This window comes from Lemur catta, chromosome 24 (assembly GCF_020740605.2).
Source record: "Lemur catta isolate mLemCat1 chromosome 24, mLemCat1.pri, whole genome shotgun sequence".
In the NCBI taxonomy this organism is placed as follows: domain Eukaryota; kingdom Metazoa; phylum Chordata; class Mammalia; order Primates; family Lemuridae; genus Lemur; species Lemur catta.
In genome coordinates, this window is record NC_059151.1 from 365,503 (window position 1) to 380,186 (window position 14,684).

The window sequence follows — 14,684 nt, forward strand, 5'->3', positions numbered from 1 at the left end:
CCTGGCACAAACTAGGCGCTCACGTGTGTGTTGGATGAATGAATAAACTTGGTTTTTATCTGGGTCTTTGTGTGCGCGCGCGTGCGTGTGTGCTTGTGAATGGTTTGCTAATAATGCAAAGTAATAAGAGAAATGAATGATAGAATGTAGTGAATTACTGCCGTTGAGAAATAGGATTTACCTACTTTATGGATGAATGACCATTTGCAATACTTTTTCTATGTGTATTTTTGGAGAAAGTCTACCAAATATGTCTGTGTTGAGTAAGCTGTAAGTTCAGGTCCAATATGTTACACGTTGAAGAAAACTAGTGTTTAAATGGACCAGACTAAGTTATTTATTAGATTTTTAGGTTAATTGTATTTAGTGAAACCTAGCACTGATTATATTGTTAAACTTGCCTTTGTAACAACACGTATTTATTAAACTCAGGACTACCCCCTAACGCTTATAATAACAGACTCTGAATCTAATATTTTTCAAAAGGGCTGTGACTTCGTTTAATTTTCACCTTTATTTATACTGTATATCACTTTTTTGATTTAAAGACTGGTTTTGTTTTATTTTTTATTTTGTTTCATCTTATTTTTGCAGACAGGCTGGAGGAGAGAGCTCCCTCAGATAAGAATGTAGACCCACTTTCTGCTCCACACAGTCAGCCTCCAGAAGATCCTTTTGGTTCTGTTCCTTTCATTTCTCACTCAGGCAAGTTACACCCGTAACGTCATCACTCTCATTAAAAAAATACACACAAGAATAACAACAAAAATCTTATTTCAATATAAAGTGAAAATAATAAGAAGCAGGTGTTACAGAAAATAGAACAGAAAGTTATTTTAGCCATCCTAGTCTTCCTAGTGATGTTCTCTGCACTGAGTTATTCAGTTGTACCTCTGCTAACACAGAAAAATGATAATTTACGTAATAGAAACATAACTGTTTCTCTTCACCTGTATTATTGGCTACTACTGGGGAAAAAAAAACCATGCATAAAAATATCTCTCTCTTTTATATATTTAAAATACATTTAAAGATATATTTATATTTAGCTTTTGCTTAAAAATATATTTTCCTAGTTTATCCATGCACTCTTGTATTGCATTTTTAAAGTATTAATGATTTTGTATTTAGAATTTAAATATTGATATTACTCACTATTTTAAAATATTTCTAGTAGTCATTTCAAAGTAGTTTTACCCATTTAACACTTGGAAGATACTAGGATGGAACAGAATCCCACTTTGGCATAAGTGAGTTTTCGTGTGTGTATGGTTACAGTGGAAAAATGAGTTTTAATTTTGTTAAAAGGGAATATAAGGTAAGGGTTTAGTATGTTCCAGGTAACTGTCAGCCGTGTGTTTTGGTTCTGTTCCTTTTATTTCTCAGGCAAGTTACTATGTAACACCATTGCTACCATATAAAAAATACATGCAAGAATAACAAAAGAAAAAACTTACAAAGTCAAAATAAGAATCAGGTGTTTAGAATTTCGGATGAGCACATTGAACAGCCTTCAGCATTCAGATTTGGTTATCTGGAACCTAAAGCACAGCAGTCGGGGTTGTTTTAGTTGCTTTCACGCTGCCTGTTTCTCTTTGCCGTTTACTGAGAACAGCCGTGTTCTTGCTGTTCTCTGCTCGCTGCCCTCGGGTGTCCTTGTCATGAGTGACAGGGCAGTGGCTGGAGAAGGCACCTGACTGTGTGTATTTATAATAATTAATTGGTATAACTGCTTCCTCAGACCTCCAGTACCCTAGGTTACAAAAGTGTTACTATTTTTTAATTATACTACCTCAAAACAGTCTTTCTAGGCTCAGAAGAACATATACTCAGTGACTTGAGACACTGATCTGTGTGTGACAGAAAGCAGTGTCAGCCCTGGCTCTTGCACGCCCTCTAGACGGAGCCGAGTTGTCCTGAGCGTTGCAGGGACCCGTGCACCCGTGGCTTTGCCTTCAGCAGCTGCCGAGAGGACCCCGGGGAGAGCAGGGCAGAGTCGGGAGAACTGGAGTAGCTGCAGGGGGGAGGGGTCTCCTGGGCTGACTGTAAACTTGGCCTAGGGACTCTGTGGTCAGCAGTGTGTTCACAGAGTCAGCTTCACTGCAGCTGTTGTTACTTTGCTTACCCGTTTGCTGTGAGGATTTAACAACCTTAGATTTAAGCTGATTGAGGGCTGGAAACACGAGTTGTCTGTCTTTGAATCCTGTGCACTAGCCAACCTAGTAACTACCTGATAATATTCATCGAATATAAAGAATTATGACGCCATACAAATTCATACTCCTCAGTGTTAGGACAGTGGCCTTAAAGAATGTCCCTGATATAAATGCTGCCCTTCCAGAAAAAATCTTCTTAGTGTGAATATGAGCATTGGAACGGCTTGGTTATGAAAATTTAAGTATATAGACTGGGATAAAGGAGGAGGTTAGGAGAAATGTATGTCCAGAGAGAGAAGAAAAAGTGATCACTTTGCTACAGTGGCATTATTAATTTGATATTTATCAGATCTAAAATATATAATTAAAAAATCTAAAAATAGTATATTGCCACCGATCTATTCATTATAAAGCTTTGAAATTCTTTGTCATATATAATTTTGAGGTAAAAATAAAGTATTGGAGGGTGTTCGTCTTTTATCTAATAGTAAAATAATTGATAACTGAAATAAAAGTTAACCTCCCACACAAGCTTTAGGAAAAAGTTGGAGAAAGAAAAGGGCATTTTATCCAGTGAAAATACAGTCCACCTAGCACTGTGAGAAAAAGCACCTGCAGGTACCTTGGACCCAAGCAGGGCAAGAAGCTGCCCCCAAGCGCGTGTCTGTATGTGTCACGGAGTGTAAGTGTGTGCGGTCAGCCGCCGTCTCTGGATTGGAGAGTGGACCGAACAGGATTTAACTTCAAGTGAGCCGTAGAGAGGATGCCACTGGCATATAGAATGAGCTGAATTGTGTGGCAGAGTGGGGTAAGAATTCAGTGAGCCCTAAGTCCAGTGCTGACGTGCATTTGAGAAGAACCAATGTCCTGAGCCTTGTGTTACACTGGGTTTATTAGGAATTGTACCTGTTTTGTTTTAAAAGAAAAATTTTTGTTAAAAGTTTTAATCTTAACTTTGATGTTTTAATAGGTTAGTTTTTACTTTTTCTTCATGTTTTCATAATTTTACATAATGTTTAAATTAAAACCTGATTTTTATTAAGATATAGTTTAAAAAGTTAGATTTCACAAGGTTTATAGAGAAGACGGATCCCTTCCCTGCCTGCTCCTCCAAGCGCCCTTTCCCTGCTAAGACTCCCTGGGGGTCACTGTCCACTTGCTGCGCTCCCGTGCATCCTGTCACCCGCCGTTTCTTGCCTCTCCCCGTCTCGGCCAGCGTCTGGGGGCCAGACTGTCCACCGTGGGGACTGAGGACGCAGCTGCTGCACCCTGTCGGCTCCTCTCCCACACACAGCTGTGCACACGACACGCACACGGCCTCCCCGCCCTCCTTCCAGCGCGGTTTGGGCAGTTTTGGCTGAGTCAGTGTTCACCGTGTACAGCTTTGTGTGTGTACGGATTCGTTACCACGGAGGCCTAGTTTATCATGATCACAGTTCCTGTTTTCCTAGAGGCTTTGTTTTTCCTGGAGTTACTGTGTTTGTAATTACTGTGATTGTTGTTTGCTTAGTTTTTTACGCTCCTCATCACCAATTCATTTCCACTGAGAAGTGTAAATTTCCTACCAGTCTGTGGCGGCTGTCACTGCCATCTCTGTTTGGTCACGTCCCTCCTGGAGCTCTGCAGTCTGTAGTGTCTTCTTCCTGGGTCTGCCACATGCCTGCAATCCTCGTGTTTTCTTTTACCCATCAGTCTTTCCGGAAATTCCTGCGTCTTCCTCGTTCTTGGTTTGTCAGTAGAGCTTTGCCAGAGTTCCGGTTTCTGGCGTTGTTGCTTGACAAGGCATGACTGGGAGGAATGTTTTAAACTTTACTGACTAGAAATGTTGCTTTTCCGTAAACGGACACCTGATTGATAATTTGGCGGGGTACATAATTCCAGGTCAGATACGGTTTTCCCTGTGAATTCTAAGAGGCCCTGCTTCATTGCATTCTGGCTTCTGACGTTGCTGTTAGAGATGCGCTGTCTTCGTCCTTTACGCGTGGCCTGTGGTGTGGCTTTCCCTTCTCCCCGTGGGCATTTTAGCATCTGTATTAGCCTGTTCTGAGTAGTCAAGGTCTTGAATCTTTATTAGGGATCCTTTTTATTCATTGTACTGGGGACCTAGTGGACCTTATTCAGCCTGGAAATATATATTTTCTTGCTTTATATATATTTGGTAGTATTCTTTTTTCTCTTTCTGGATTTTCTTTCTATTTTTTTTAATAAATTCTCTTATTTGGATATAGTGCCTTCTGAATTGATCCTCTAATTAAAAATTGTCTCCCGTTTTCCAGCTCTTTGTCTATTGTATTTGTACCTCAGAAATTTCCTTAATTTTATATTACAAACATGACTTTTAATTGCAAATACCCTCTTGTTTCTTGGATGTGATATATTTTCATGTCTCTGAGGATACTTTAGTTCTGCACATTTTGTTATGTCTTTTCTTCTCTTTGTCTTTCACTCTGAAAGTTTCCACCTTCCCAGATAAGGCGGCGCTTAAGCTGAGACTTGAAGGACGTGAAGAAGTTTGCTGATGAGACGCGACTCTGCCCGGGCACGAGAAACCTTTCACCCGACACAGATAGTACTGAGTGTAAAACGCAGTGGGGAAGTGGGAAATGACAAACCAGCCTTGAATTTCTTAGAAACAACCCACTTGACCATGATGTATTTTAAAAAATATGTTGCTGGTTTTAGTTTTTAAAAGGATTTTTGATTCCTGAAAGATAGTGACCTTTGGTTTTCTTTTCTTGTACTGTCTTTGTCAGGTTTTGTTTTGCAGTTATGCTGGCCCTGTGGAATGAGTTGCAAATGTTACCTCTATTTTCTGCAAGAGTTAATGTATGATGTATATTTTTTTCTTCCCTAAGTGTTTAGAATTTGCCTGTGAATCAAACTGGGCTGATAGTTTTCTTTGTGGAAAGGTTTTTGATTACATATTTAATTTCTTTAATAGATATAGTAGGGCTGTTTAAATGTTCAGTTTCTTCTAGTGTAAATTTTGAAATTTATGTTTTTCAAGGATTTTTCCATTTCATCTAAGATACTGGATTTTATTGACAGAAAGGTTTTCATAACATTCTAATATTATTATTTTAAAATCTGGAGGATCTGTCCTGATATTCCTGCTTTTATTCCTAATAGTAGTAATTGTGTTTTCCCCTTTTTACTTGATCAGACTTGCTAAGGGTAGGTCAGTTGTAGGAATCTCTTTAAAGAGCCAACTTTTGACTTTATCTGCTCTTTTAATTCATTGATAATATGCTATGATTTTTATTTTCCTTTTTCTACCTACTTTGGGAATAATTTACTATTCCCTTTCTCTAACTTGTTAAGGAAGGCTTAAACACAGGCAGACTTTGAAGATACTGTGGGTTCTAATCCAGGCCACCATAATAAAATGAATATTATGATAAAGTGAGTCACACAGTTTTTTTGGTTTCCCGGTTGATACCATACTGTGGTCTGTTAAGTATGCAGCAGCATCATGGCTAAAAAGTGTACGTGCCTTAATTACAAAATGCTGTATTGCTGAAACAGCGCTGGTAATTATCTGCACCTCCGTGATTTGTAACCTTGCTGGTGGAGGGTCCTGCCTGGGTGTTGGCTGATCGCTGACCAGGGCGCTGGCCGCCCAGGGTCTCTGCCAGAGTTTTAAAACAGGACAGCAGTGAAGGCTGCCACGTCAGTTGACTCGTCCTTTCGTGAAAGAGTTCTCTGTAGCGTGCGGTGCTGTTGGGTAGCATTTTACCCACAGAACTTCTTCCAAAATTGGAGTCAGTCCCCTCAGACCCTGCTGCTGCTTTGTCAACTGAGTTTGTGTGATACTCTGAATCCTTCGTTGTCATTTCACCGTTGCGCACCGTGTCTTCATCAGGAGCAGACTCCATCTCAGGAAACCGGAGTCTTTGCTCGTCCATTCAAGCTGTATCATGAAATTCTAGCAGTTCAGTCACATCCTTAGGCTCCACTTCTAACTCTAGTTCTCTTCTGTTTCTAGCACATCTGCAGTTATTTCCTCCAAGGAAGTTTTGAACCCCTCAGAGTCATCCGTGAAGCTTGGAATCAACTTCCAAACTCCAGATAATGTTGATATTTTGGCCTCCTGCTGTGTGAACCACGCGTGTTCTTAACGGCATCTGTAACGATGCATCCTTTCCAGAAGGTTTCCAATTTACTTTGCCCAGATCCATAAGAGGAATCACCATCTATGGCAGCTATAGCTTTGCAAAATGTATTTCTTAAAAAATAAAGACTTGAAATTACTCCTTGATCCCTAGGCTGCAGAGTGAGTGTTGTGTTAGAGGCACGAAAACAGCATTAATCTTGCACATCTCCCTAGAGCTCTTGGGTGACCAGGTGCATTGTCAACAGGCAATAATGTTTTGAAAGGAATATTTTTTCCTGAGCAGTAGGTCTCCATAGTGGGCCTAAAATATTCAGTAAACCATGCTGAAAACAGATGTGCCATCACCCAGGCTTCGTTGTTCCATTCATAGAGCACAGGCAGAGTAGATTTGCCATAATTCTTAAGGGCCCTGGGATTTTTGGAATGGTAAATGAGCACTGGCTTCAACTTAGAGTCACCAGATGCATTAACCCGTAACAAGAGAGTTGGCCTGTCCTTTGCAGCGTTAGCTTTGAAGCCAGGCCTTGTCTTCTCTCTAGCTGTGGAAGTCCTAGATGGCATCTTCTTCCAGTGGAAAGCTGTTTTGTCTCCATTGAAAATCTGTTGTTCAGTGTTGTAGCCACTTTGGTCGGTGATCTTAGCTCGATCTTCTGGACAACCTGCTGCAAATTCTGCGTCAGCACTTGCTGCTTCACCTCGCGCTTTTATGTTCGGGAGACGGCTGCTTTCCTGAAACCTCATGAACCAGCCCCTGCTCGCTTCAGACTTTCCTTCTGCAGCTTCCTCCCCTCTCTCAGCCCTCATTGAATCGAAGAGAAGGGGGGCCTTGCTCTGGATTAGGCTTTGGCTTAGGGGGCTGTCGTGGTTGATCCTCTATCCAGACCACTCACACTCTCTCCACATCAGCAATAATAAGGCTGTTTTGCTTCCTGATTACTCGTGTGTTCGCTGGAGCAGCACTTTTAACTTTCTTGAAGAGCATTTCCTTTATATTCACAACTTCTGACCGTTTGCCACCAGAGGTCTAGCTTTTGACTTCTCCTGGCTTTTGACTTGTTTTCCTTACTAAGCTTAGTCATTTCTAGCTTTTGATTTAAAGTGAGAGTTGCGGGACTCGTCCTTTCGGTTGAACACTTGGAGGCCATGGTAGGTTGTTAATTGGCCGGACGTGGTGGCTGAGCCTGCAGTCAGCCCAGCACTGTGGGAGGCCGAGGCAGGAGGATCGCTTGAGCCCACGAGTTAGTGACCAGCCTGGGCAGCGTTGTGAGACCCTGCTCTACAAAACAAACAAACAGAAAAAAATGTTTATGTTCTTTGATTTTTTTTTTCAGCCTTATTTCTGGGAACTTACCCTAGGAAAGTAATATAAAATTTTGAGGAAAAATAATCCACAAAAATGTTCAGTGGAACATTAGTTGAAGAGGCAGATGATTTATTTATTTATTTATTTATTTATTTATTTATTTATTTATTTATTTATTTATTTATTTATTTTATTTATTTATTTATTTATTTAGAGACAGAGTCTCACTCTATTGCCCGGGCTAGAGTGAGTGCTGTGGCGTCAGCCTCGCTCACAGCAACTTCAAACTCCTGGGCCCCAGTGATCCTCCTGCCTCAGCCTCCCCAGTAGCTGGGACTACAGGCATGCGCCACCATGCCCGGCTAATTTTTCTATATATATTTTTAGCTGTCCAGGTAATTTCTTTCTATTTTTAGTAGAGGTGGGGTCTCGCTCTTGCTCAGGGTGGTCTTGAACTCCTGACCTCACGCGATCCTCCCGCCTTGGCCTCCCAGAGTGCTAGGATGACAGGCGTGAGCCACCGCGCCTGGCAAGAAGCATATAATTTAAAGAATCCTAAATACCCTGCATTTGGCAAATGATTAAATTATGGCCTGTTTAGTAGATGAGATTTAACGCACCTTTATAAAAATGGTAATGAAAATTATGTAGCAGTGCACTAAAGTGTCTATGCTATAATTGAACTAAAAATTTATAGTGAAAAGATAATATAAAACTTTGAAAAATAGAGGGAAAAACACTCAATGTTATATTCACAGAACTATTTGAATTTTGAACAATTTACTTCATTTTCTTTATAGATATAAGTTTTATACTTAAGTGTACTGTACGTAAAACTTTCTGATCCTTTTTCTTAGCATTTGTGTTTTCGTAGCATTTTTTATTGTGCGGGGTGCCCCGTCCTGTCCAGTTTGTTTCAGTTTGCGTTTTCCTCGGTGCCTCAGTTCTTCCCCTCCAGTTTCCCAGCCTTGGTTAACACGAGCGTGATCTCGTCAGTTAAGCCAGGAGCTGTTTCTGCCATCAGTTGCTACAGTTTTATGTAAAAGTCTAGCGTGTAAGAAAGACGAAAGGCCCTGCTGCTGCAGGGCTGAGTCTGCTCAGGTGGAGACAGGCAGGTGTGAAGCCTGCGCGTGGGAATCGCAGGTGCCACTGGGGAGGGAGAGTCGCCCCGTCTGCCGGGTGGGCAGGCTGGGGGGAGGGGCTGCGTGGTCAGGACGTCACTGGCGGAGCCTTGAGACCCGGCACAGGTGGCCGTGCAGGGCGTGCAGCTAGGGGGCACGTCTGAGACACTTTGGTGTGTTAATCTGAGGACGGCAGCGTGAGCTGAGGGGACGTTAAACTGCACGGGTGGCACGGGGCTGTGACGCAGAGCCCATGGACAGGAGCGGAAGGACTTCACACGGGAAAGGAATGTGACTAGAGAGGCATTCTAGAAAGATTATGCTGGGAAGACAGGAACGTAAGTCAGATGACGAGTCGGAGCCAGGAAGAGCGTTTGGAGCTGGGCTCCCTGGCGTGGGCTGCAGCAGCGGGGGCAGGTGACCAAGTGACTGTGTTGAACTAGGAATTGATGACAAAAGTAAGAAGTGAACCTGCTCTTTCACCGTGGATGGTTTGAGAGTCGTGGCTGAAAGACCCCGTACTTACAGTGACGGCTGAGAGACGGTGCAGAGGCAGAATCTGCAGGACTTGGTGACTGTGGGAGGCAGCGGGGCCCTCGAGGGGGAGAGAGGCACCTAGAGCGGTGACCAGGTCTGTGGTTTGGCAAAGTCGGTCGCGTTCTTTTCTGGAGAGGGGGGAGGAGAGGCTGGGCCAGGTGGGAGCTCAGTCTCCCGTGAGCGGGAGAGTCGCCTTGGGGGCCTCAGAGCCCTCCTGGGCGTTTAGACCCAAGGGACTGACCTTGACAACAGACAGCCTCTCACCACCAGGAAAGTGGTAGTTGATGGCAGTTGGGGGAGCGAGTGGACGAGAAGCTGGGACACGGATTCCGGTTAGTTCTGACGGGGAGAGGCAAGACGGAGGAGGGACGAGAGGGAGAAGGAAGGACCACGGGGACCGGAGGAGAGGACAGCTGAGGAAAGGACAGAAACTTTTCCCAAGGATCGAGCACATCTTGTGAAATGCGGACAGCAGGTGACTGGAAATCACTTTTTAGCATTTAGGAACTACTTGATTTTGACAGGAATAATGTGGTTGGAATCCTGATGGCAGGGCCTTGAGGGGCCAGTGGGAGATGCAGTTACATGTCAGCGGTGGATCATCCCCTGGAGGGCCCAGTTGTACTAAGAGCACAGAAGGGCAGGTCAGGAGGGATGAAAGGGAGATTTTCTGTAGTTGTGATATGGGCAAGCCTAGAAAATTCTATCATGTGGGGGGAGGTGTCAGTAGACACAGTTCGCCTTGGACAGCGCTGGCTTGAACTGTGGGATCCGCTTACGTGCGGGTTTTCTTCCTCTGCCCCCTGAGACAGCAGGACCAGCCCTTCTTCCTTCTCCTTCTCCGTCCACTCAGTGCGAAGATGATGAGGATGAAGACCTTTATGATGATCCACTTCCACTTGATGAGTAGTAAATAGATTTACTCTTCCATATGGCTTCATTAACATTTTATTTTCTCTAGTCTACCTTATTGTGAAAATGTGGTGTACAATACATACAACATACCAAGTGTGTGTCGGTGGACTGTTGGTTGCTGGTGAGGCCTCTGGCCGAGAGGAGGCTGGGAAGTAGTGTTTGTTCACAGCTGGCGTGATTCTCTTCTTACACTCGACCCCTCGCTTGGCCTGTCTCCTGAGAACAGCACAGACGTTGATAAAACCCTCCCCCCGGTCCACAGTCCTTGGGCCTGGCGGGGTGAGCACGGGGGGAGGCAGGCACGGAGCTGTCGGTTCAGAGTCTCGCAGCCCCTGCCTCACCCCCGACGAGGGGACGACAGCAGGCCTGTGAGGACAGCAGCAGTTTCCAGTGATGTATCCTCTCTAATCTGACAGCTGAGGAGAGAACATCAGAACAAAATTTCCTTCACACTGGAAGCTGCTTACGTGATTAAAAACGTCCTGCCTGCTTTATAACCGAAAGAACAACTGCCCTCTACATGGAAACCTGATTACAACAGCCGTAGCGTGAACAGCTCCTCTCCCCGCATTCGATATTTTCTAAATATTCTGAATTTTTTGGTGTAGTTCATGATGGTTCATTTATTTGATTTAAGAATATGTGTTTTGCAATATTTATGTAAAATAGTATGGCCATAACTAGAATCTCATTCTTTTTATGAAGTATTTGTTTAAAGGAATCCTATAACAATAGATGAAGATAGAGACTGAGCATTGTCATTTTAGGCATTGTCAACAAATTTTGGCTTTTGGGTTTGGAATCTTCCTTTTGGACTGTGTAGGACGACGATGTCTTCGACATTGTAACCCTTAGAAACTGCCTTTTATGAAAACTCATAAGCACAGAATGAGTGAATTCATGTTCTTACATTCATTTGGTGAGATGAGCTTGTTTTTCAAAATTATCCAATTGTTCTTACCTTTGTGACTCATTTTCCAGATCTCAAGAGTCAGGATTATCATGTGTGTTTCTGAACACGTAAATGTACACAGTTGTTTCACAGCTGTTAAAATGAAACATAAGCTTCCTGAAGTCAGGTGGTGTCTTACTCATCTTCGCATGCCGTACGGCACCTGGCTGGACGAATTCACGGTCCGAGTGTGCTCTGCTAGTCTGGTCTCTCCCCACACACCTGCCAGATATTTAGTGACCTTTCATAAGATGATTATTTAATGCTCAGCTCTGTCAGGTAAGTTCCTTACATGTGTCTTTTTTACACATTTCAGGGATATTTCATTGCTGTAATATTTTTTGCAATACTTTGTAATTTCCCTGAGTTCCGAAGCTACACAAGAGAATTGAAAATTTCATAACCCATCATTGCTGTTCTTAATAATTTATCCAAATCTGCATTGTTTATCTTGGTCATTCCCTTTATTCTCAGGATTTGGCTCTGAATGAATTTTGGCTTTTCTAGCAATCAGACTCAATACCCTTGAAGTAATGGTTTAGATGATTATTAATTATGTAATCACTGAAGTTTCTTCCACTTGTGAAAGTCTATGATTTTATAAGTCTAGGCTCTGAAAGTAGGATAGTAATAATTAAATCCACAATACTGAATCTTTAAAAAATGTTTGTTCTTATTTAAAGTGGAAAAAACAGCCTGTACCTGAGCTACTTTAAAGAAAATTTTATTCCATATTTTCTTTATACATATGTGAAATATATTAATGTATTCACTATTTTGAGTTTTTTCACTAAAAATCACTTAATGTTTTGACTAAATGGTCTACTTTAGGGAACAGCGTTTGAAATGGTCTCTCAGTTGATTAATAACCCTTTTAAGGTTTGTTTATAGTTACCAGTTGATCACATAGATTTTTGCATGACATTTGTTTATTAAATCACTGCATAACTAGTAAACTTGCTTCAATATCACTTGTTAATTTGCAACTTGCTAGGATACTTAAAAAGCTAAAAATTTTTAGTTGTAGTTCCAAAGCACAAAACTGAAATAAAGAATATCCCAACTAGAAACCATCAAAACATCATTCTACTATATTTAGTTTAAGGAAAGAGGAAAAATGCACAAAATAAAATAGAGCACAAAATAAAAATAATTGGTCAATATATGAAATTTTACAATATTTTACCAAAGTAATAGATAAAAGATGTAAGTGAAGTATGATTCTGGGCATATTCTGGATATTTTTTAATGCTATAAATACATGTTCCTAGTGCTTATACTAAATATTATAGTCCTGCCTACCTACCTACTTGAAAAACAGCCATTTTTATGTTAATAACACAAATCTCAGTGAATATGGGGATTATTAGGATTTAGGATATATTGAATTATAAAGCAACCTATTTAGGCTGTACTTTTGGGAAATTAACTTTAGCAGTGCAATAATCCTGATTAAATTTCATAGTAAATCAAATGTGTATTCTTTTAATCTAACAGCTAGAAAGAAGCTTCTGGACCCAGAAGCAAATAGTGGGAATATCTGTGCTAAATTACAGGAGTATGTTTAGGCAAAGAAATGGATTGTGAATTCAGGTGCTCTTAGCTAGAGGGCACGTTTTAAAGTACTATACGTTGTATGGCTGTAACCAGCTTTTATAACTTGTAATACTTACTTTGACAGTCTTTTGTGCCTACAGAACAGCACTAGAAGCCTTAGGATATATTGAAACAATTTTTATGTTTGTATAATTCCCATTTCTTTCTCGGCTCTTGTCTAGTATCACAGTGAATAGATGATTAAGTAGCTTCTGTCACTGCAGACAGTGGAACCTACCTGGGACTGTGGTGACCGGCAGCCTGGAACTCAGCGTGTCTCCAGCAGGGGGTGCTGGGGAGTCACGACCACCGCGCACCTGCGGGGGGCTGAGTAGTTGAGTGGCTCTGATGGTGCCTCATTGCTGCTCTTGACCTTGTAGCAGCTCATGCGGGGGGAGGAATGGAGAAGCAGACAGACATTTCAGCAGTGTCAGCGTGGGCTGTGAGAATATAGGAGAGAAAGGGAATCTGGATAAAGACTTTTATAAAATAGATAAAACCAGTCTGTCCACACCAACAGGAAGTTTCCCCAGTTCCCCACAAAGGTGGCACAGATTGTTGTGTGTGTCTCGTCTTGCTCTTTTTGAAAGCTGTCCTTTTCTCATACTGTGTTCTCAAACACAGCTGTTTCAAGTCAGAGAGAGAATTTCCAGGAACCGAAGTGCACCCTTGTGTGTGTAGGTGGACATTGTGGGTCCACTTCCTGCTGCTCATTTCTGACAATATGGAACCTGCGCTCCCCTGAGTTAGCTGTGGCCCTGCCTGCTCCTCTCTCCTCCCTCGCCCTCTCATTTAGACTCACCCTCAGCCGCTGAGCCCAGGAAACTCACCACGAGGTTGTTGAGTGTGATGGGTGAAATGACTGACTTTGACCCTTCCCGGAGATGGTGACAGATCAGTCCTCTTCACGTGCCAGGCACCGGGTAGAGTCCCTGTTTCTCAACTTGGTGAAGTGAAACTTTCTGTCTCATTTTATGTCTGAGCAAAGAATAGAATAGCTGTGACTCTGTAAGGGCCGTTACTGGGTTAGCTTCATTAGCTGTGTGCTAACTAGCCACGAGGAGGGAATGTGACAGCATATGGATAAAGTGAAATTGTTACTAAAAAATGGAGGGATTTCTTTTTATTTTTTCCCGTCAAGAAAAAACTACTTGTGTCAAGTGGTTCTATTTAAAGTGCTGGGAAACTAGAAATAACCTAGAGTTTCTATTGGCAAATAGTTAAAAGTTGTATATACAATATTTTATCATGTTTCTATCCGAATAGCGAATGGACTGTGTTGATACCTGGAAAGATGCATTGAAAATGATAAGTAAAAAAACTCCGCAATTCATACCCACACTGACAGTTACAAAAATAGATCTGTAAGGCACTTTACAACAAAGAAACGTATATATCTCTATTGATGCAGGTTTGATAAGCTGACAAAGGGCACACACAGAATGAGAAGTATACAGTGACAGGTGTCTTCTGGAAAGCAGTGATGGCCAGTTGGGTAGAGTAAACAGTAAATTTTAAGAAGATTGGGATTAAAACATAAGAATAATAAAAAGACGGTTAATTGAAAGACAGTCTCCAAGTTGGAATATCTGCCCAGAGAAGTTGTAAAGCAGCATTTTCCCGAAGTGCTTTTTGCATAATTGTTTATAAAGGTTAACAGGTGTCACCTGTAAATAAAAGTGTAGTGAAGCAAATTTGGGGAATCCTGTGTTTCATAAAATTAGGCTCTTTTGTGCAGAACTCACTATCGGCTTCAGTGGGTGTGTTCCAGGTAAGTGGGGGGAGGCAGAATCCCGAGTCCATCGTTCAACAGACTCAGCTACCCGAGACCGCAGAACTGCCGGTTTGGTTTGGCTCTTTGTTACCGGAATGGTGTTCTGCAGAAGCACTTTGGGGAACATGCTGGAATGTTCCTGGAGGTGTCCGCAAGCAGGTGTGTGGGGTGCATATTGGGGCTTTGGAGGGGCAAGTAGCCTGAGGGAGGTGAGAA

The 14,684-nt window shown here is 42.1% G+C and overlaps 2 protein-coding genes across 6 annotated transcripts in view; one reads left to right on the plus strand and one right to left on the minus strand.

Moving 5' to 3' along the window:
• The window catches only part of BMP2K (BMP2 inducible kinase), a 96,851-nt gene that overhangs the window by 73,037 nt on the left and 9,130 nt on the right, over positions 1-14,684 (plus strand). Inside the window, exon 15 of the mRNA XM_045536631.1 lies at positions 595-705. Coding sequence (XP_045392587.1) covers positions 595-705 — 111 coding nt within the window. The remainder of the gene's footprint in view (positions 1-594; positions 706-14,684) is intronic.
• PAQR3 (progestin and adipoQ receptor family member 3) overlaps positions 10,123-14,684 on the minus strand; it is a 38,099-nt gene continuing 33,537 nt past the window's right edge. For 2 of the 5 annotated variants that reach the window (XR_006731253.1, XR_006731255.1), the window contains 3 exons: positions 12,933-13,672; positions 11,108-11,320; positions 10,123-10,562 (listed from right to left, as the gene is read on the minus strand). The gene's annotated coding sequence lies outside the window, so the exon portion shown is untranslated. Of the gene's footprint in view, positions 10,563-11,107; positions 11,321-12,119; positions 13,673-14,684 lie in introns of those variants that run through there. The other 3 variants (XR_006731254.1, XM_045536899.1, XM_045536901.1) reach the window with 3 other exon arrangements.